This window comes from Zonotrichia albicollis, chromosome 10, assembly GCF_047830755.1.
Source record: "Zonotrichia albicollis isolate bZonAlb1 chromosome 10, bZonAlb1.hap1, whole genome shotgun sequence".
NCBI lineage: Eukaryota > Metazoa > Chordata > Aves > Passeriformes > Passerellidae > Zonotrichia > Zonotrichia albicollis.
Genome location: NC_133828.1, coordinates 26,092,784 through 26,115,935, shown reverse-complemented (window position 1 = coordinate 26,115,935; position 23,152 = coordinate 26,092,784). Strand labels below are relative to the sequence as shown.

At 43.4% G+C, this 23,152-nt stretch overlaps 1 protein-coding gene across 3 annotated transcripts; it reads left to right on the top strand.

Moving 5' to 3' along the window:
- Positions 1-8,049: 8,049 nt before the first annotated feature.
- Positions 8,050-17,349, top strand: CDCA7 (cell division cycle associated 7). 3 transcript variants are annotated; one of them, XM_074548479.1, is made up of 10 exons: positions 8,050-8,326; positions 9,791-9,910; positions 10,290-10,400; positions 11,874-12,125; positions 12,506-12,583; positions 13,262-13,453; positions 13,865-14,005; positions 14,418-14,567; positions 15,132-15,268; positions 15,578-17,346. In XM_074548479.1, exons 1-10 carry the CDS (start codon positions 8,306-8,308, stop codon positions 15,606-15,608), a joined length of 1,233 nt encoding a protein of 410 aa, XP_074404580.1. In that variant the 5' UTR covers positions 8,050-8,305; the 3' UTR covers positions 15,609-17,346. The 3 variants fall into 3 exon arrangements, with proteins under 3 accessions (XP_074404580.1, XP_074404579.1, XP_074404578.1); XM_074548478.1 differs by lacking the exon at positions 8,050-8,326 and adding an exon at positions 8,354-8,864 and having other exon boundaries at positions 13,265-13,453; positions 15,578-17,349; XM_074548477.1 differs by lacking the exon at positions 8,050-8,326 and adding an exon at positions 8,354-8,864 and having other exon boundaries at positions 15,578-17,349.
- Positions 17,350-23,152: the final 5,803 nt, after the last annotated feature.

Below are 23,152 nucleotides of genomic sequence, written 5' to 3'. Positions count from 1 at the left end.
GCACAGCAATGTGTAAAATCAGACTGTCTTGGGCAACTACGCCTCAGGAAATGCTCTTTGGAAAGGAGCCATGTTATGTTCATTTAGAATTTTCTTACAAATCTGTTAAAGGCAACCATATTGAAGTACCAGTATGTCTAGGTTTGCATGCCAGGAGCTGGACACACTATCCTCCCTCCACACACATATCCTTGGCAGTGCTGCAGCTGCCAGACCCTCCCTCCATGGCTGACTCTCCAAGGGGCACAAAATACCACTGCTGTAGAGCTGCCCCTTGGTTTCTTGGCTTTTCTTTCTCTTGGGCTTCATATCTCCATGCTTGGATGTTGACGTTTTCTTAATCCCCAAAAGGTACTTGCATTTTCCCCTTCCAGGGTTGAAAATGCTCTGAATTGTAAGAAGTGAGCTCTGAGATGCCTGCTGGAGTGGATGATGAAAAACAGCAAAGAGCTCATGAAGGCAGATTCAGAACTGGACGTCCAAAGTGAGTGAGTATTTGCATCCTATTGAGAGAATATTTACAAAATCAGATTTTCTTTTCCTTTTTTTTTTTTTTTTTTTTTTTTTTAATGTGAGACTTGCTGCCAGAGCTTACACAGAATCTTTCTGTTCATTCAGCAGCATTTTACTCTGGATCTTGTGGGAATCACAAGAGCTGCCCCGCTCTCTCCGGATGCCAGACATCAGCAGGAAAGTTTCAGGGTGAACAGCAGCATATCTCCCCAGCAATTGGTTCTTGACCCTGTGGGTGGGTTGTGAGGGAGGAAGCAGTGCTCAGTTCAGATAGGAAGAGCAGGTTAACCTCAGCATCATGGTCCTTGGTTTTCTGAAATTTTACAGCTTTACCTCCACAGCTGATATCTTCATACCATGAGCAAAAAGACTTCTTTTCTGCCAACAAGATATGTGGTTCAGATTTTTCAATGTGGTTTTCTCTTTTTTTTTTTTTTTTTTCTTTCCCATAAACCTAGGAATGTCTTAAAAAAATGGGAAAGAACAGGAGAATGGAGAGCAGTCACTTACCACTGAGGGTAGCAATCATTCTTCTTCAGCTTGGTGTCCCAGAGCTGGGTCTGACCCTGTTGTATATTGGCTTCTGAAGAGCACAGGTTTCCCCGGCAGCACTGGGGTACCTGGCACTGCCATCAGGACTGGCTGTAAGAGAAGAGTGTCCTGGGGAGCTGCTCCATAGAGGGAGTGACAGCCAGAGCAGCAGCTCAGGGTGGCATTGCACTCTCCAGGAGCTTGTCCCCTGTGTCCTGCAGGTCAGAGGCCAGAGGTGTGCTGCTGTGCTGTGAACCAGCTGGCATTCAAGTGCCTGTGAAACCCCGCTCCTAAGCAGGGCAGCACTGAATGTGAGACTCCCTGGAGCAAAAACACTGCCCTGGCCTGCAGACACGGGCTGCTTTTGTTTGCATGCAGCCAGGACAAGTCCCCGTTTAGCTGCGAGGGGAGAGTACCATTTGTGCCTCCCCCAGCTCTGCCATGACTGAGCTACTGCCCCATGAGAACCTGCTTTCTTGCTGTGAAATGGGGATGGGTGGTTTTGGACATGGTTTGCTTTTTAAAGAAAAAAATGGCTACTGCAATTTTTCTCTATCTTATCTGCTCCCACGGATTATTTTCTAGCAGTTGGCCATGTATGACAGCATGCTGACCAGAGTCTGGCAACGTGCTGAGCTGATTTACTGAGCAGAGGTTGCCTCACTGGGAACAACAGCCCACCATGGCACCCCTCACCTCTGTCCTGCTCTTTAGCTCAGCTGACACTGCTCAGGATCAAACCCCATGTATTTTAAGACTTTCTGTAACTTGCAGACTTGCTGCCAAGAACATTGGACTGTACATCAAATATATGCAATTGATTTTTTGATTGTGCTAGAGAATGCACTTTGACATAGCAATAATAATAATAATCATTATTACTTTAGACTGGGAAAGATGGGCAGTGACTTATATAACTGTGGAAAAACCCCAAACTGAGAGACCTCCTGGCATCTCATGTCACTAAATGGAATCAAATAGCTGTGCTACCTCTGAAAATTACATCTGACAGAATTATTTTCTGTATATGTGTCCACCATAGAAAGGTTTTTACATAATATTCTTATTTAATGAATTGCCATGCCTAGAAGTTCAAGCCAGTTTGTTGCAAAAATTTGGAGGTTAGACAGGAGAAGTCTATTAAGGCAATAACACTAATAAGGGTCTGCCAAGATCACGTTTGAGTGAATGTAAATACAGGGCATTTGAGATTAACAACTCAGAGGACAGAGGAATGGCGCCGGCAGGCAGTGTCCCCCTGGGAGGAAGGCGAGCTGGGGCTGCAGCGTGCAGCCCTTCCCTGCTGCACCTCCCGCGTTCCCAGAGCCCCTGAGCCCCTGCCCGGGGCCGGAGCCTCCTCCGGGACACCTCCGGGACAGGTCCCGGCCACCTCCGGCGCTCTTTGGCAGGGGCCGGCGGGCGGAGACACGGACATGGTGCAGTGTAGAATGCACAGTGTACCCGGGGTTCAACACACACATTCCTTTCCCTGCCTTAGCAAGCAAGGTGAGGGCTCCCTGCAGCAAAGAGGCATTTCCCTCATGCTGTGGAAAAATCCCAAGGGCTTGAAAAGTTGAGATGTGCCCTGGGGATCCCGGGCAGGCACTAGCGAGCCCCGAGGGAGGCTTTCTACTCGATCCCCTCCCTGCTGAGAGAGCTGCCTGGGGAGAGAGATCCCTGGCGAGGAGGTTATGCCACCACCTCTCCTCTCACCCTCATCCTCTCCCAGCAACCACAGCTTGCTGAAGGCTGCTGGAAGCAATGCAAATCAACACTTGCAAAAAAGCAGTGGCAAAGCTTATAGAAGAGGGCAAAAAACCAGACTACAGTAAGTATTTTGGTTACTTCCTGATAGCCTTCTGTTTCCCACAGCTATACATTTGCAGAATATTTTGTAAGTGATTTCTTTATGATGTGACTAAATGTAATTTGCGTTTTCAAAGGAAAATAAAAATCAAAGCCCAACAATGAAAGAGCTGGGATCTTTCACTTTTGAAAGTGGCTGCTGCATATGAAAACCAGCTACTTTTGATCAACATTTTTTGCTATGCATTTTGTGGAATGGCTACAGGGTAACCAAATGAGCATTGTAATTGCATTCCCATAATGTGCATCATAATGCTCTGGGCTCCAAATGATCTACTATACCTTTGGAATAACCATTAAGGTTTCTATCAAAAATGACCACATTTCAGCCATTCTCTTAGTGCACTGATAAATATAGTATCAATTGTACTTTTTCTGACTCTGACTTGTATTATTCCTTTGGTTTTTCTTTTCTCATTCTTTCATTTTTTGTGGTCTTGCCAGTTTGTGTCAAAGAAACACGGTATCAGATAGGATTGGACATGACCACCTTCAATTCAACGTGCAGGATGGATTGGCACCCAGCCTTTACTAACAAGAAAATCACAGCGAAGCACAGGGAGATACAAACCTGTTAAATTAAAAGGAGAAAATCTATTTCTCCTTGGAGACAGAAAAAAGGAAAAAGATACTAATTGCATTGTGGAGGTATTTTATGGAGCTGGTACCGTTGGTCTTACTAGAAACTGGTTGTACATGTTATATATTTAAACATATTTACTTTACAAAATCTGAATCTGCCTATCAGAGCATAGTGTTGAAGTATTTACATCACAAAGGTATTCCACATAAATCCATGTACAGCAAACATGTGGAAATCTAGCTGTAATTAAATCCCCAAAAGTGGCTATACTCCTTCTTCTGTGTAAGAACAAGTGTGTCCTTTCTGGATTGCAATCAATAGCAGGTTACCTGATTATACACCTTATTATGTCTTATACAGTAGTGTGAGCCACTGGAGGGTGACATGTGAACACCCAAATAGATATGCTTGATCAGATCTTTTCCAGAAACACACCTTAGAGGAGAGAGAAAAACAATTAGTGTGTGTTATAGGTTACCGATTTACAATTTACATCATAAATCAATGTCTGATTATTTTAATGCAAAATATTTTTTAGCTTAATTTTATTGCACTAATGGTTTCAATAACACACTATAATTTTCTCAGATGAAGAGGTGATTGGACAGCTCTTACAGAAATTTTTAATTACTGTCATTAGTGGCTGCAATATTTTTTTCTCTATGGACCTAAGATATGTGTTACTGCTTTGTACTGTGGGTACTCTCTGGCCACGAGAATCCAAACTCTCCCTTTGCTCCTAAATGTTTGCATCTGTAAACATATGTCACTGTGCAAGTCTCATCACAATAAATACTAGCATCACACAAACATTAACTAATGTATTGACATGCTATTTTAGGCAGGTGTGGTGGTACATCCCCACCCTTGGGCCATACTGTGATTTCAGAAATGCTCATTAAGCCTTGGCCTTGACAAGCACCACCTGGGCTAAGCTCTTGAGCTTATCAGAAGCACTGCCTGCGTGCAGGAGCTTATGCTTTCTAGCGAGGCTGTTTTTTAACGAACAGCCTTGAAAACTGATTGTTCTTGCCTGAATAAAAACCCAGGTGGAACAAGATTTTTGTCACCACACTTTTAAAGAAAATTACCAACCCAAATTTTGGCCAGGATGGAAGATTACTATGACTAAAGCCAACTCTTTAGTGACCCTCTGAAGAGCAGTCCTGAGAGCCTTGGAGCCCTGCTGGGCTGCAGCAGGCTGCGAGCAGCACCTCCCCCTGAGCGGGGCCTCTCTGAGCCAACTCTCGTTTCCATACCTGGGGCACCACTGCTGATCACCAACAGTGGAGCCTGGGCTACCCCCGCTCCTCCAGACTCAACCCTTTGCCCATTGAGAAGATGCAGAGAGAAAGATGAGAAAGGCATCTGATGTGAGTACTGTGATGAATTCAAAGGGAATTTTTCAAATGTATATATACCTTGTATGTAGTCCTTTGGGTCTGCGTGTGAGCACGCTATAGCAAATATACTATGAATGTTGCTCTCCTAGATTCTTAAGTACTTTAGATTTGTAAGTTAGGCCTGTTACTGAGTTACTGTTGTGCTACAGTATATTCTATAAGAATATTTTGTTAAATTGCTTACATTAAGCTGTCCATTAAGTGCTGTTAAGTTTAAGTGCCATTAAAACTTTTAGGCCTAAGCCATTTTTCAAGTGTGGGGCTGTTTGGCAAGGAAGTCCATTCTGAACCTTGTGACCCAATGGGAGGGTCTCCCTTATTCTTTTTTTTTTATCCTTACTCTTTCTTAGCCTTATCCTTTTTCCATGTAGATAATTTTTGGTTGATTTTGGTTTTAGATTGATTTTTAGACTTCAGTAAAAATTTTCTCTGTGTGCTTTAACCATCTAGTAAGTAGTAGAGTGAACCTTGCCAATGAACTTTGTCATGCTTTCATTTTTATATTAAACATACCTGATACCTTTGCCAGGGATCCTTTGGGTGTCCTAAAACACTCATTCACAACAGCAGATAAAAATGTATTACTTCAATTAAAAAAAAAAAACAGGAGGGAAAGGAGCATAAAGAATGTTGAGTGTAGTTAAGATAGGAAGTGTGTAGGAGAGCCAGGGACAGGGCAGCAGGAGTCCTGCCTCCAGAGAGAAAAGCTGTGTTACAATGCCAACAGCCGAAATCCGTGGGGTGACGCAAAGGACAGCACTTGTCCTTTGTCCCAGCAGATCAAAGGTCACATCTATTGTTTCTGACAATGGAGCTATTGTTGGAGGTCCATGTTCTTGCTGCTGCTTGAAGCTCCTAACATGTAAACAACTTTGCTTCCCCCCAGATAAATGCAGAAAATGTTGCATGCTCAATCTACTGCATGTCCCTCCATGATTCCAGCCTATTCCCCTAGCAGGTCTTCCAAGGGCTGCTACCACATAGTCACAACTCATTTCAAAAACAGGCAAGACCTTAACAGATTATTTTCTTGAAAACACCTGATAAAATACTCCAGATGATCATTGCTGATATGTGAGCTCTGAGGAAAGAGCTTGCTGGTAGCACTGGACAGGCTATGCAGGACCCTGACTGGGGGACTGAACAGGCAGAGATGTTTTCCTCCACTCACATTAGCTTTATTTATGTGTGTCTGAAAATGCAGTGTTCACCTTTGAGTTCAGCTTTGCATGTCTTCAGCTACTGTTAATAGCTATATGTAGGACAGTGGTGCTGCCTATGTCTTGACAAACACAGAAAAACCTTTTCCATCATGGCAAACCAGTTGGTAAGTTTGTTATGTCCATCCACCCAGGGCACCTGGGCCCTGCAGGGCAGAGCAGGAGCATGCAGGCCTTAAAGGTGAAAACAGGGGAAATCACAGTATTGCAGGTCACAACAACCATCTCCTGAGTTACAGACCTTCATTTTCTGGTACCCTTGCTGTGTGCTGAAGGAAGCACATTTCCCATTTCTCTTTTCCCTCTCCTGAGCTCTTCTCCCCAGTCATCTGTAAAATATGTGAGCTGATATAGACAATTTCCAATAAAATAATTATTTTTCCCATATTAAAAAAACCCCTGACAATACAGTTCACAAAATGTCCTGTCTGGATTTCCCACAAAGTCTCTGCTCTGGCCTATTAATCTGAAAGCCATTTGACTACATATGTCGTTTGAAGATTTGAAGAATGCTGTTTGCATTAAGCATTAAATGGACAAGTAACTGGAGTCTGAAGTTCTGCTTTAGCTAGTGCCATGAGCACTCCATAACATTTCATGTGATGCTCTTGAAGCTGTGAAGGTTGGCTACTTCTCTAGTAAAATTCTGATAACTGTGATTCAAGATATTAAGGGCTTTTACTGTTCATAAACTGAATCTCTTCCTCCATGTAAGTAAACTAGTATTTGTAGATTTCTTTTTCTGAAAGAAGTAAAAGTACATAAAACTTCAAAAAACAAGCTGTCTTGTCTGGAAGCCAGGTGGGTGGCAATCCTCCACTAATGTGGATTTAGAGGAATGGAGTGTGGTCTGGTCTCTGGAGAACTGGTTTAGTTCATCTGCTTTTGTGTGTGCTGAGAAGCCAGCAGTGCAGGTAAGTGTGTAATTATGGGCTTATTTAAAATGGAGATTCTTTTACAGAACAGATTGCAGCACGTGCAGGAAGAATAATGCCCACAGAAAATAGAACACCTCCGTGAGGGCTCTTGTACCCTATTGTGCCGTGGGCTATTTACAGGCTTTGGCTCAGAGATGATTCCCGGTTTGCCTTACAGGGGCACAGGTTTGCGCGGGCCGCGGCCGCCTCCCTCCAGCTGATTGCAGCGGGACTCGCTGCTGCCAGGGAGGCACCTGGAAATGCTGAGCTGCCACAGTTGCATTGGTATCGCCCTGCTCAAACCGCAGCGCAAACAGGATTATAGCAAACACCCGGGCCACAAATCCCGTACAGCTTCTTCAGAGCTTCTCCCGTTACTACTGCTGCCAAACACCACGTAGCAGTTATTTTGCTGTGCTTAACGGCTGTACTTGATTTAATGTAGTATTATACATGTTACCAAAAATGGTTTAAAATGACTGATCTATTTTCTCCTGGCCTGTCTTCAAATAGTATTGTGATTGCAGAGGGCAAGGCAGCCAACTTCTTCGTAAAATTCTGGTGAACTGCTGTTACCCGAGGAGCAGAGGCGTCGCCCAGAGTCTCACTGCTGACGCTGAGCCGTGGGGCCCTGGTGAGTGATCCCCCATTGCCCGGGGGGCTCTGGGCAGCCTGCGCGCTGCGGGCTCGCACCACGCTGCTCTGCAGGCACTGCTGGGTGCGGGCACTGCTGCGGGCAGCCAGCACACAGACCCTCGGCTTTATTTCGTGGAGAACCCACACTGCCCTTGAAGACTGCAGGTTTAGGGAGTTTATTTCCGTTTATTTTATTTGGCATATAAAAGTATTTAAAACAAAAAAAGGAGAGCTAGAAACCACGGAGGCTTCCCAGCTGGCCCTGGCTAGGCACGAGCGGCCCCCGCTCCCCGCCCCCCTTCTGCAGCCGAATCCCGCCACGTTCCGCCCGGGAGCTTTTCGCGCCACACGGCCAGGCCCTTGCAGCTCCACAAAGCCTACACCGCGAACAGAAAAAGAAAAAGGGGACCTCCGCAGTGGCCCCTTCGGGGACATCGCGGAAGAGCTGACGAGCTCCTTAGCAGAGGCGGCCGGGCGGGCGCAGGGGAGCCCACCGGGTGCCGGACCCCGCGGGGTGTGCGCTGCATCTGCCAGGACGCGGGCGGCAACGCGGGAAAGGCACCGCCGGCCCCGCCCCCCGCGGTCCCTCCGCTTTGGCGCGAACCTTCAGTTCCAGCGCTCGCCGCCGCCGCCAGCATGGCCCCGTCGCGCCCGCAGGTGAGCGCTGCCCGCCGGGCTCGCCGTAAGGCCGCGGGAGAGGTCGCTGCTGCTGCGGAGAGGGGGGAGGCTGTGGTGTTCGCCGCCGCTCCCGTGGCGCTCCGGGGTCTTGCGAACCTGGGCAAGCCGGACTGAGCCGCGCTGCGGAAGGCCGGTGTGGTCGGATGGGGGGGAGGGGGTCTTTTGTTTGGGCACCCCAGGGAGAGCGACGTCGGGGGAGCCCAGCCCCACCCCTCGGACCCGCAGCTCCGGGTCCCCTGCCCCGCCGCGGTGCTCGGCTCCCACGTGCATGGCGCTGCCCTTGCCCGCCTTAGTGGAGTGGGGAACTCGGCGTGAGAGCCGGGCGCGGCGGGGGCTGGCGGCCCGGAGCCATGCGCCTATCGCCCCCGCCTCACCGAGGGCCCGGGGCGGTGTTGTGAGGAGCGGCCCCGCGCGGCACGGACGGGACGGGCGGAAGGAGCACAGGGGTCGGCCCGGCCGCGTGTGTGCGAGGCGGCACCATTTTAGCGGGAGGCGGGAGCGGCGCTGGCTGGGACGGGTGCGTTTGCCGCCCCTGGCTAGCCCGGGGCACCCGGGCCGGGCTGCTCCGCGCCTGAGGCCCCCCTGGAGCGGCCGGACCGCGCACTGGCCCCGGCTGCGCGCCCTCAGCCGCGGCGGGCGGCACCAAAACCCGCCCCTTTTGTGTGTGGGGCGGCCGGGCCGCGCTTCGGTGCTCGGCGGAACTGTGGAGCGAAAAGCCGCAAGCAGAGCGGTGCTGAGGAGGGGACGGAGGGCTCCAGGTTGGCCCGGGCAGCTGCTGCTCAAGGCCCGTGGTGGGCCCGTGAAGCGGCCGGGCACCCCCTCAGCGTGGGTGCTGCCCCCCGCCTCGCTGCCAGCCAGCCCCGGGGGATAAAATGGGTCACTGCCACTAGAAACATCTCCTGGGAGAGGAAAACCTGAAGCCCACAAAATAAAGTCTTCTAAATCAGTGGCAAAATGAACAAACCAGAAAGCTGCTTTGTGTAGAACGGTTGTTTCAAATCTGTGGGTAGGATTCTTTGGCCCTTCCTTAAGAGCTGCAGAGTATTTGGTGTTTGCCTCAAACTGCAAGTAATAAGGGAATAAAGTAGATTTCTAGGTACTTTTCGTCTACTTGCACTTTTTTTCATCACTGGCTGTGAGGACTGGAGAATAGCATGATTTATGTGCTTATTTCCACTTGCCTGTTTGCATTAAAAAAGTGTTTTTAAATACTGAATGAAATTTATCTGTAACAATGATCAGGACCGTATCAGAGTAAAAACTATTGTCATTCCTAACTTAGAGATTTATTTCAAAGCTGATGTTTGTTTTCTGACTTGTATTAAAGGTTGCTAAACATCCTAAAATGTTCAAAATTCCTAAGCTTCAGTACAAAGATATTCTTCAAAGGTACTGTGCTGCAGTAGGTCTCCTCTTAATGGTGTTGCTGTTGTCCTTTTGTAGCGTCGTTCAACAAGGAGAAACTTCACAACCTTTCGAAATACGAAACTGATACCCATGGAAACATCCTCATCCTCTGATGACAGTTGTGACAGTTTTGGTTCTGATAATTTTGCAAATACAGTAAGTACAGTACAAGAACAAATAAGATCGTGTGTGCTGTACTAGTAAAGATTGCAAAAACGTGAAGCTAATAATGTAAGACTACTTGCTCTGCTTATGTTTTTGTATAGTAGTTATAAACCTGTGCTATATGCTGTCATTTCATTTCACTCTTTACATGTGCTTTTAGGTGGTAGTTGTTGGAAATAGATTAGCTGTCAATTCTGGCCTTTGATATGTTACCTAACCTGATGTACCTGGTAATTTACAGCTGTGGTTCTAAAACCCCTTGTGAAATGCCTTAACTTTTTTTTTCTTTATTAAAAAACTATTTGCTTGTACTGCATGCATAAATGTATAAAATTTTCTGTACGACTTAAAGGATATTTTCTTTTTGTAGAAAAGCAAATTTAGGTCGGATATTAAAGAAGAACTGGCAAAAATATTTCATGAAGCCTCTGATGATGAATCTTTCTGTGGCTTTTCAGAAAATGAGGTTCAAGATGCATTGGTAAGACAGTTGATTTTTGTTTGCTACTATTTAAATTCTTACACATTCTTAATTAAAGGATAATGCCAGCTTCAGCTTGAGGTTCACTGTTTCAAAAGTAAGCATAATTTCATTTAGTAAACAATCCAAGTCGCCAGAGTTTAGTTTTCTTTTTGTCTCCATGAAAAGCACTTAAGATATGGAGCTTTAAAAATCTTCCATATGTATTTTGAACCTGTTCTTGCTGGATGTTGCTCTGTTGGAGCAACATACCTCTTAAAGAATACCTCTTAAACCTGTTCTTGCTGGATGTTGCTCTGTTGGAGCCTAACATTTCCAGTTTCCTCAATATGAAATACTAGGCTAGCCCATGGACTCCAGCAAGCCACAGAAAAATTCCTGTGTGTCTTGACATGCATCCGCTCTGGCAGTGTGACAGGGAATGCTGTGCATCTGTCAGCAGTAGAGAAATAGTCATAGGTAGTGAAATCTGCCTTCCTGCTTTTTTTGACATTTGTTTTATTGCTTAAAAAGATCAGTAATAATCAGTAATAAAATCAAGTTGATATTCAGAAGAGAAACTGAAGTAGTACCACATTTGGCAAAACCAGGTTCGTCATATTTCTCAGCATGTGCTGAAGTTGACTAGAAAAGAAAAATGGTTAATTGGAAGAAATTACATCTGAGTTAAAAACACAATCATTAAGAGAGTAAGTAGGAGACAAAGCTGGAATAGATAAATAGACAAAAAGTCAGTAACTACACATAATGCACAACCAGAGTCACATACCAGCTTAATAAAAGCCCTGTGTAAATAAAAATGGCCATTTGATGTCTATTCTTACTGCTGATCAAAGTAAGACTGTCTTGTGTCTAAAAAGAAAAATCAAAGCCTATTGCATAATGAGCTTTTAACTAAATTATGTCCTCACTGAGCCATTGGTTCGTGGGAAATTTGTAAGCAAGACATCAGAATTTGAAGATCAGAAAATACTGGGATTTTATTCATAATTATTTCATTGGTTGGCTCTAGAAGGAAGTGTCCTTTTTTATCATTGATATGGTGATATGACTGTTGTTGACAGCTCACAGAATTGGGTTTGACCTTGTGCAGACAACTGCAGAGTGGCTTCTTTTTCAGCCAAATGCTAGATGTAGCAAAATGGAGCCCTTTAAAGGCAGTTCTCTTCCTCATACCATACACACAAACTGGTTTTGCTGTTAGACCTACAAGTGAGAGCTAAGACTGCTGCAACTGCTGCAAATACTACACTTCATTTTCTGGTGTGTTTCCCACAACCATGTGGGTCTCCCTGAGGTTTTTCTCCCTGTGTCCCCTCTCCTTTCCTCCCACTCCAAAATACACTAGGACTGGGTGTCTGGATTTCAGCAAGGTAGCCTCTTAAACTATTCCAAGACAAAATGTTGTCCACTGTATTTAACTGCAGAGCAACTCCCCTGGATTTACATGCATCCATTTTGGTTTGTTAACAGAAATTGGAATCAGATTCAGATGAGAATGATGCAAGTGCTGAAAGTGAGATTGATCAGAGAGGGCAGAAATGCTCTGTTCCTCTGAAAGTAGCCATGAAGTTTCCACCTCGACGATCAGAGAGGAGGAAGGGTGGCATGGAACCTGTTCCTGAAACACCAATGCCTGCTCTAGATTCAGACTCTGACAGTGAAGAAAATGGTGCTATGTTCTTAGAAAAAAGAGCTTTAAACATCAAGGAAAACAAAGCAATGGCAAGTACTCTATATCTTCCTGTGGAGTGGCCCTTTCTCACCCCCCCTTTCGACTCTTGGGGGACGTCTGTTTAAATTCACTGTAATGGGAATTATGTGAATGCATTAAGATGAATTTGCATTCCTAAAATATAAATCTGATACTTTATATTTACTGGCATATGAAAATCCATAGGCTGCAAGCCTAACGACATAATAAGTTTTGAACATTTCCAAATTACTTGCTGTCACTAAAACATAAATAAGACATAAATGCAAAGAGTTGAAGAATGACTGCATTTCCTATAAGTAATTGTACTTTTAGCCAATTGCCCTAGTAGTCTGTAATAGCACATAAATACCCTTTTAAAGCTCTGCTTCATTTTTCTCTCTCTTGTTAGCTTGCAAAACTAATGGCTGAGTTGCAGAATGTTTCTGGTATCTTTGGTGGGAGAAAATCGTTGCCAGCTGTCAGTCATGTGAGTATAAACTTACTGGATTTGCATTCAGATTTCTAAGAGTCAAATTCTGACATTACAAAGCAGGATTCTCAATGTAAAAACGTAATAAACTCTGCAAATCAAAGTCCAGTTAGAATTTTATTGCTTCCTAAAATGGGTACCCTCATTGTGTCATTCTCTTTTGATTTGCCATGGTACAAAGCAGAACAGATTAATTTATAAAGGTTAAGTATCTCCACAGGCCAGTAGAACCAAACGAGGTGCTGTGTAAATATGTGTTTATACAAAGGCTGGAGATAAGGGAGGGCAGCTCAGACCTGAATATTCTGTGAATTTGGAGCCTTGAAAAACACCTGGCATTTAGCCCAACTTTTAAGAAGGTTGGGTTGTGAATCAGCAGTGTAATGAATTTCACTGCTGATGTATTTGTAATTTGGGTGAAGATTAGAACAATGCTGAAAATCGCAGCTCCTCATAGACACGGCTTCTGCTGCTTTTGGCTCTTTCTCAGTGACTAGCACAATCCCTGACATGAACTTGCTTAGGATCTTCTTACCTTTGGTTTTCTGACTGAGACAGGGATAGACATGTCTTTGGAAGAGATGAGAGGAAGGCATCTTTAGGGGGCGAAATTCAGTATAGGGTCAGGAGCTATCTGTGTTTTCATCTGTTTAATTAGGGGCTTTTAAACATTAGCAGGGACCAAAGCGACTTCCAAGGCGTTCACTGCCCAAATGTGCCTTGAGGAGGAACCCAGACCGGAGTTCTCGGCCTCACACAAGGTCCAGGTCCTTGATTGAAGGCCCTCCTACTGTTGCACCAGAAGAGGAAGAAGATGACCCATACATCTTGGTGAGAAGAAGAAAGATGTCTGATGAATACCTGGAGGTATGATGAAAATCTAGTTCTCCTGTTGTAGGTTGTGAGGGTGGTTTTGTTTGAAGGTTTCCCTTCAAGAAAATAGAGAGTTGATGAGGTTTATCAGTATGCCATGGCCATAGAAGCATTAAAAAAAAAAAAAGCCATTTTATATGTGCTCTCCATTTCCCCTTCCTTGTCCTTGAAAAACCACTTTCTTTTGCACCCCAGCAGGATCAGTAGCACCTCTGCACCCTGAGGGGAACAGATCAAGTAAAGGTGCTAAAGCTGCATCCATATCATTCATTGGTACAAAGTTCTGTTATATCTTGGTTAAATATATGATAGGGGTTTGAGCCTTTAGCATTGCTGTGAAGATCCTTGCTTTTGTAGAGTTTTTGCTGAAACTAGTAGTGCAAGTATTGTGTCTTTGCTATTCAGCATGAAGCCCGTACTCCCAGGAGGGGTCACCGTGGTGCCATGGCTTTTCCACATGTTGTGCGCCCGGTTGAGGACATAACAGCAGAAGAGCTGGATAACATCTGTGGATCTGCAAGTGAAAAAGTATATAACAGGGCCTTGGTAAGTATATTCCAGCTTTGTGAAATGTGTAATTAGTGAAGTAATTCTTTTGTTATTCTGTGTTTGTATTTTAGCATCAAATAGGGCACACTCCCTCTGAATGACAGAGAGGATGTCATTTTTGGGAGAAATATGTCTGAGATCTTGAAGTGTCCCTTCTTATTTTTGCCTGAATTTGTAGAATGGCCCTTACCAAGCCAATTAGCTTGGTTTCACTCTGGAACAACTGTAATACCTAAGTGATTACCAGACACTGAAGATGCAGTGTCAAAACAATCTGAGTTCAAACTTGCAAGGTGGCTTTCTGTTTTGGGATAAGCACTGCTGGCTGCCAAAGAGATTTTGTTCAATGCTTTTTTTCCCCTATCTAAAATGCCATCTTAAATGTCTCATTTGTTTTTTTGTGTTCTAGGGGTCCACCTGTCATCAGTGCCGCCAGAAAACCATAGACACCAAGACAAATTGTCGTAACCCTGAGTGCGTGGGAGTGCGGGGCCAGTTCTGCGGGCCCTGCCTGCGCAACAGATACGGGGAGGATGTCAGAGCAGCGCTGCTGGACCCGGTAGGACATGCTCAGTGCTGGCTTTTGGTGCTTGATTTCCACAGACGGGGCTGTTGCTCACTGGCAGCAGTGGTTTTAACAACTGCTTACAGTGCTGTAGTGCATCATGCACTCGTGGCCTGATTCACCCTGAATCACACAACTGTGTTGTGTAGAACTTGTTGTATTTACTACTTCTGTAGTTTTAGTTGCAGGAGTAAAGTATGAGAACAGAGCAGCAGCCAGAATATTCTTGTGTTTGAGCATCAAAATAGTGTTCTCTTTATCTCTGCATTAGTGCTTAATGCCCTAGGGAAAGGAACTGTATTGTGAACAAAGTGCTGCTGCTGTGGGCTGTGATGTAGGAGTTAAAACAAATGCTTCCTGTGGTTATGTGCAAGGCAGGCAATGGAGAGCTGAATCCTCTGTGGACTGAGAAATTTGTACTCTTGTACTGGTTTAGACACAGTGCTGATGTTCACTGCAGAACTCGCTGTGGAGCAGGGCACTCTCCTAAGTGAGTATGAGTTAATCTGGCAGAGCATCTCAGCTAAAAGGGCTTCTTGTTGTCTCTCCTGTGTGTAGACATGGAGGTGCCCCCCATGTCGTGGAATCTGCAACTGTAGCTTCTGCAGACAGCGAGATGGCCGATGTGCCACCGGTGTCCTGGTCTATCTGGCCAAGTACCACGGCTTTGACAATGTCCATGCCTACTTAAAGAGGTGAGTGTGCCAATGTGTCAGTGATATGATTGCATTAAGTGGGATAAGCATCTCAAAAGTGGGAGGGAAAAGATGTCCACATCCTAGTTTGTCAGGTAAATCTCAAGATTACTCTGTGTTGCCTCCAGAATCTGAGATTTTGCCCTATGATTTTTCTGATAACACTGAATTTTACCTGAAACAAGTGATATATTCACTCTGCCTTTTAGCTCTCAACCTCAGTGTGTATTGTCAGGGCTTCCACTAATTGGTTCAAAGAGTTTTCAGTGTTTTGCTGCAAGCTGACTCATGTTTTTACTTGCCTTTCAGTCTGAAACAAGAACTTGGAATGGAAGACTGAAGCTGTGACTGCCTTTAAATTACGTATTCTTTCACCAACATAATATTATTGCCTGCAGTGAATTGTTTAATCAAATGAGATTACAAAGTGCCTTCTCTGCTTCCCTTTCCTTTTGGGTAAAAAAGGATAAAAACCTTTCATTTATTTTGGTATAAATCATACTTGGGAAAGCTGTTTAGTGCAGGTCTTCACCCCCAGGCCATCGTTTTCTCTTCAGACAACTTTGCAAATCAGATAGTATCAGTCCTTTTATTCATGATAGTAACTTTTTCTTCCTGAAAGGAGATGGGGCTTTAAGCCATCAGTTTCACTCATGCAGCAATCTATGCTGCAGGTTTACTTATCCTCCAAAATTGGTTACAAAAAGATTGAGATACTCTGAAAATTTGGGGTTGTTTTCTCCACAGAACAAAGCACCCAACTTCTGCAATACAGGCACTTCATGATCAAATGGAATTGTAGAATCCTCTGAGACAACAACAGCATGTTCTTAAGTTCAAAAAGGCAGCTCTGTAAGTTGCAGCTGAGCAGTCTCCAAGCACTAATATTCGGTTTTATAGAGTACTAAAAGTTCACACTGGCCATTTCAAGGGAGATTGTATGAATTAAAAAATGCAGTAGATGCTGTTTGATGTGGCACTTTGTGTGCTCAGATGAGAGAAGGCCACTGCTGAAAGCTTCCACAGCACTAGCATTGCCTACTGGTGACAGTGATGGGAATGTACTGGTATACATTGTGTGGTGACCACTGTCTAAAACAGAATGTTCCATGTGGTAAATGACTGTTTTGGTGGACTCTTTTCCCTGTTCCTGCTGCAGCTGCAGAACTGCTTTGCAGAGTCAGCAGTGGTCCTGGGGAAGAGGGATACCTGCAGGCCAGGGCTTGGTCAAGTAGAGGTGACAGTTCGTGTGGCTGTTGGCCATCTTTGAGTGGATGAAGGGTGGTAACTTGTTTAGTTTGGTTGTCAGGAAAACAGGCAATGAATGTTTCTGTATCTGCCTCTTTGTGATTGTGGAAGGTTCTTTCACATGACATTTGTGAAATGTAAGTACAGCAGAAACACAGCTGAAGAATTCTGATACGCTGAGCACATAGGGGTCTCCTGTACTCTGTTGTAAAAAAGAAGGTGCCATGAAAGTTGCATCCAGAGAACCATAAAGTGTGTAAATGTGCTTAGTTTTGTTATGGAAACTACTGTGTAAGCTTTGTATAAGGTTTAGAATGTAATGCTATAAATAATGTACAGTTGAGCAGTAGAAGAATCACCATGGGTTTAACTTCTGTGCCTGTGCAGTATTTGCACTGTGTGTATACAAAATGATCCATAGTTCGTACCTTTCTGGGAATTGCATCAGTGTGTGTGGGAGGGGAGGAGAGAAGAATTTAGAAACAACAGATATTTATGTCTCAGACTTGCAGTTCTGTTTCATAAATCATCTCTCCTATTGAAAATCTCTTGTCCTCTCTTTGTCTGTTTTTATAGTGTGAATAGCTGTGCAATCTGAGGTGTGGAGAGTGCTCTTCCCTCTAGGTACATTTTGTGAAGAAGGAACTCATTTTAGAAATACATGTTCTGACAGATAAAAGTGGTTGGGTTTTTTTTTTCCTCCTAATTGCTTGGCTTGCCTTCTGATTGCTAGAGTGTAAAAGTACTGTGCTAAAAGCAGACCCTTGTGTTATATTACAGAGACTGCTGTATTTAGATTTCTTCAGATCTACACTGTTCTGTACAAAATTCTTTATTTTGAAAATAAAAATTTTCAATTTTAGAATATTTTTGTCTCTGAACTGGATTTTAAAAGCCTGTTAGAGCTGTACTTCTCTTTTACCACTTTCAGGTGAACTTATACTGCAAAGTAAAGGATTTGGTTGTTCCCATCATACCTGGGGGATCAGTGGGACTCTGCCATCTTATCATCTCTGGCTCTGTGTTCCTGAATCAGGCTTGCTCTGATATTCTTGCTGCTTGGAGTGAATTGTTCAGTACCTGGTGACTAAATGGTGATGGTCAGAACACAGAGTGCTTAGTTCAGGCTTAACAGAGGCTCTAGGTTGATGTGCTGTGTGCTTTACTCTTCTGCTTTTTCTCCACTTGTTTTTAAACCAGATGTCTACATCCTGAGTTGACAAGGATGAGCATCAAAGTTTGGACATGAGTTGGAGTAACGTGTGTGCCATTTAAATTTATTTATTTATTCTTTTACAAACAAGCTCTTAAGTAGCCTCTCAGGAGCTCTTTCCTGTAGCAGAGGATTACCTGAGGGGCCTTGATTGCATGCTGATAATGGAGGCACTTGTGCTGCTTTTGTGCCCTGGGTCTAGAGACAGGAGTTGCATGAGGCTGTGGCAGAAGGTTACACAAAAAGCTGTAACCTTGTGTAGTGAGAGGAAATGGGAAAGAAGTGATCCAGTGGAGTAACTGAGCTGTCCCAGATACTCTTCACTGGTAAAATCCTCACCTGTTACTCTCACCTAAAAGCTGTCTTTAGATGTGCCTGCCATCACACTGCTCGTGATGTGAGAATAAATTCATATTTATGAATTGTGGAGGATGTTAGTTTGTCTGATGACTTTGAGGTGTCTCAATAGCCCACTTTCAGCAGGCCCTTCTACCACAGTTCCTTAAGTGCTATTAATGTGGACCTGAAATACAGTTTTAACGAGCTCACAATTTATAAGTGCAGTGAATGAGCAGTAATTTAGGAAACTGGAGAGCAAAAGGTCCTGTCAGCTTTAAAAACCAAAGATGCATGGAAATAGAGTATCACTGTGTAAGTGAGAGCAAAAGAATGAAGCTCGTGTGAGCTGATTTATACTGATTTATAATTGAAAAAGGCTGCATGAGTTGACATTCCCTCAGTACTCAGCTTTAGAGCCAGGTCATCTTGTGCATAGGTCTGAAAAAACTTCTTTAACCTGATATATAATAATTTAGAGTGACTTTATATTATACATACTGATTAAATTGGTAATAAATTCCTTATTACCAGAAGATTTTCTTAGGCTGGTATATACTAATATATATGTTGTTTGCTTTTCCCCCATTCCACTTGCTTTTTAATTAAGTCAAACATTGAAGCATTAGGTCTCTTCAAATTTTGAGAAAAAAATTTTTGTCTTCCTTAACAATTAAACTTTTTTTCATTAAATGTAAGTTAAAAACCCAGCATGGCAGTGTTGCTTCACAGGCTGAAGCAGACAGTAAACACTGCAGAGCAGCATGCTTGGCTACTTAACCAGTTATATTAGTGTAGGAATTGGAATATTAACTTTGGAAAGTACCTCTCTTCCTTCCTAGCCTCATGTGCTGATATACCTTTATTTTGACTGCCAGCAGCCTAAAAAACCATTTTGAAGAGAAAAGCACAGAGATGATGGCAACATACCAAAACATCACCCTTTGCTTAGGAAGGCAAATGAAATGAAAACAGCAAAATGGTGGCATCTGGTTAAAGAATTACTCAAAGTGTTTCAGGGTGAGGGAACTCAGCTGACTTTGAAACCATCTGTAATACACTGGGATCTGAAACTTTTGCCAAGAGTCACCCACTGACCTCTGCTGCATCATCCAGTTTGTTCTCTTCAGCCTTTTGTGAGTGCAGCTTTTGCATGGCTAATGGCGTGAGCTAGTGGGGCGATTTGGAAACACTGCCTGCTGTTCTTTGAGGTTCTTTACCTCTAAAGCAGGTGAGTAAAAAGATGGACCTGTCAAATAGAGGCTGGCCAGTCTGTGGGATCCTGAACCCAGCACCCAGATAATGCTGAGCTGCATTGTACATACACGTGAGTGTGTGGGCTGCAAATGCCAAGGAGAGAGGACAGCACTGCACCTGCATGACTGTGTCTCAGTGTTCTTCCAAAGAATAAGCCTGCGTCTCCTAAAGACCCCACAAGCCCTTTGAACCTGGAAAATGGCAGGGGAATTGTATGTTTGAACTCAAAAATGTAATGATCAGAAGTCCTGGAAACAGAAGATGAGAGGGGAACTAGGAATCCTATTGTGACTGATACAAGAAGTTGTGGATATTGAATCTGTATGAAAATATGTGTGGAGCATAGAGATGCTGTCATATTTAAACAGCTCTTGTTGCTGTTTGGTACAGGCTTTCTTCCAGCTAGAATTGATCTAGCTCTTGTAAGGATGGCAGAAAATTCTGTTATGTAAAAAAAAATAAACCAGAAGTCATGGTATGGTCAGGATGGAGTAAGAAGGCATTGCACCTGTTAGTAGAACTTTTGTAGTTTTTGTACTGATCACTTGGGCTAGAAGAAAAGTCAGTTGAAGTGTAGCTCCAGCTGTGTTGAAACCTACTGGTACAGTCTTTCCATTGGAATATATCCACAGGCAAAACTTGCATCTACTCCTGAAAGCAGATATGAAATGTTACTGAAATTATACATTTGTATTTGGACTCAAACTAGCATTATATCCTTTCCTGTCTCTTAATGTAACTGCAGACACAGAGAATGAATAGATGTGCTAGGTTGTGTCAAGAGGTGTAGATAACAGAAGCCTATGGCAACCATCCTCATTGTGTTTTAATCACATACACAATAACAAAGCAACCCTACCAGCACTCCTTTTGGCTTTCCCTTACCTCCTTTTAGCTTGAATATCCATGTAAAAATGGTGTGTTTGTGAATTGCTATATAAACTTCACAACTGGCTGACATTAGGAGTGAGGGTGAGAGGTCTCTCAAGAATAAAAATTGTTATTGTTCATGTTTTCAGGGAATTAGCAGTTAGGTCTCCTCTCTGGATATCCAGTCAAACTGTTTGAAAGTAATGAAAGACTGGTAAGACTGTAATGAACATTTAGACTGGTAAAAGACTATTTAAACATTTTAGACTTGGAAGAAATTTAGATGGTTTCTCCTTTATTATATAGCTGAAGTAAAATAAGTCCAGTCAGTGTCCACCATTTTGTTTAACACCTTGGAAGTTCACCATTTTTAGATGTGCCCTAAAGTTCCAGATATAGAGGCTTAGCAATGTTCCTACTCAAATGTGAATGAACACAGGCACTCTTATCTTACATGATCCTCTTCTTATATAGCTTATTAGCAGAATTTAGCTGTAGGAAAGACTCTATTTCTTAGTGCTTTTGTGCTGTGTATTTTTTTTGTTGTTGGGTGTGTTGGGAGGCTGGTTTTGGTTTTGGGTATTTCTTTTTGAGGCTAGTTGTAATGTGAATACAAGTGATAACAGTGAATCATCAGGAAAAAAAAAACCCTTTGGAAATAAGCCAGAGTCAAATTCTTTTCTCGTGCTCTGTTCAATCTGCTTCCTCTTTAAAAGAAAACTTTCACATTAGCAGAAAAATAAATGCTTAGCCAGAGTTCTTTTTGTGTCCCTTTCAGCAGGGAGAAGGGAATGAGTGTGCTGAGCTCAATGCCCATGCTGGCTTCCTCCTGCCGTGGAGAGTTAACACTCTAAAGCTTTTTCTTCCCCCTTTATTTCTCTTTCCATTTAATTCTTATGAAAAAGTTGTGATGTTACAATTTTAGTATTGGAAACCAAGCACAGAGTTTTGTTGTGAGGAACTGAAATGCTTTGATGTAATCCTAGATTTTTTCCGGGAGAAGTAACTTCTAGTTTTCAAATAGTTGGTGTGGCTAGAAAACAGCATTGGTATTACAAAGCTTTGAAAAGCACCTCTAGTAAATAAAAAATATGCCTGTGTGTAGGATATCTATGTGCCCATTACACAATACAGGTACAGGGTTCTGTCAAACCTGCTGGTGTGATCTCAAACAAGTCACTTTTCCTGTAGTTGTAAGACCAAACCCCCATTCACTAACATAGCTAAAGCCTGCTTTGGAAAATAATTAACACTTGAATGTTCTTAATGTGAGTACAATTAATTTTCATCAAGACAGGCAGACTCACCCACAGCAAGGAATTTTGCTTTTTTTTTTTTTTCTGGGTACCTACAGCACAGGTGTGTGTAGCACAGGCTGAAGCACACACCCTTTCTCCTTGCAAACAGAGATAGTTTATTTCTTTGACATACTCAGTAGTAAGTATAATATGCACTATTTGTTTGGCATACTCGCTAGTTAGTATATTTTACATTGTAGCTGATGCATGGGAGTTGAGAGTATTTTAGTCTCTTAAGTACCATTGGTTTTATCCCCATCTGTTTTTCTAGTTTCTAAAATCTCATGTCTAGCTTTTGATTTCTATTTTTCTTTCCAGTTCTGAAGAAAAGTTATGAATGAGATGAACAGTTTGGCTGATGTCAGGCTTAACTAACTTGCTAATTAAGCCTGACTGCTGAAATGTAGCTTCTGTTTTCCCCTGTACAGATACTACATTCTACTTTTTACATTCTGGAATCCACAGGGAAATGTTTTTCCTGCCATAACTTGGAGTTCCCTGATACCTGTGCAACAGCTGGCCTTGCTGGAGCTCCCTTGCCCCTCCCAGTGAGTCACAGCTTGCTGTATAATGTGCAAGAAGATGTGGATTTTGTAAATGGCAAACCACTTACAAACCTGAACATGTTGACCTTTTCCCTCAGAAAACAGTTGCTGCAGCCAGAAGAGGCACTGGAGATGTCAGACCAGGGTACTGTTGCTAGTGCTTTTGCCTGTAGTTGTACTGAGCCCTGCAATGCTGGATTAGTGTGCTTTTGGGACATGGAGCACCAAAAATAAAAAGTGGGGAGAGAATCTGTCTTGTAGTTGCTTTTCGTTGCAAAGATCATTCAGCAGCTGCTGCCAGCTCCCACCACTGGTGAGATGAGGGAGGTTTGCTTTGTTTGTCAGCCTTTCTGGAAGCACAGGTATTTTTCAGCCATTGTTGGTGAGAATGAGGTTCCTTCACATCTGTCACAAGAGAAACAGATATAAGGATATCTGGGTATAAGGAACCTTATGAGAGCAAATGCTAAGTGTCCTGAAGTAGAAATGTTGTTAAGTGAAGCAGCAGCTAAGGTGGATCTGAGTCCTGAGGCCCTGTGTAGAGTTAATGGCCTGTGGTTTACTTGGAGGCGATGTGTGTGTGCTGCTGAGAGCCAGAGAGGCTTTTCTGGGGACACAGCTACAGCTTGGTGATTGTGCTCAGCCCAGGGCATCTGGGGGAAAGAGCAGGCATGGGAGACTGAGCTAACAATCTCAACACTTCCCAGGTTTCCTTAAACTAAACAATCAAGAGAGAAAATGCAATTCAAAAATGTCCATTAAATAGGAAAAAATCCTTTCAGGTACATTAATTGCTTCTAATGACCCTAGGTTTACCCACAGCCCTTTTACTTTCGCCCTAAATGCAAGTCTTGTTTGAACAGAAAATCTGATAGCACAGACCAGCAGTGCTATTTATTGATGTAGATAAATTTACTTTGAAATTATTTAAGTAGTGGTTTAGCTAGGGAATTAGATCTATCTAATATGGTACAGTATAGCTGGAGGTGCAGAAAACATTCTTACATGACAAAAATGCAAAGGGTTTCCTCCTGGTCCTCAGCTCCTCTGATGCCTTTTGTTACAGTTCCCTGCTTTGTTACAGTTTCGTGTGCTACAGTCTGCAATTGCTGAAAAA

Excerpts from the sequence above, each read along its gene's own strand:
- CDCA7 (XM_074548477.1), top strand. The coding sequence starts at position 8,616 with ATGGCGCTGCCCTTGCCCGCCTTAGTGGAGTGGGGAACTCGGCGTGAG. Across the intron at positions 8,865-9,790 it reads AGCGGCGCTGGCTGGGACGG|CGTCGTTCAACAAGGAGAAA; the intron begins GTGCGTTTGCCG and ends GTCCTTTTGTAG. Across the intron at positions 9,911-10,289 it reads CTGATAATTTTGCAAATACA|AAAAGCAAATTTAGGTCGGA; the intron begins GTAAGTACAGTA and ends TTCTTTTTGTAG.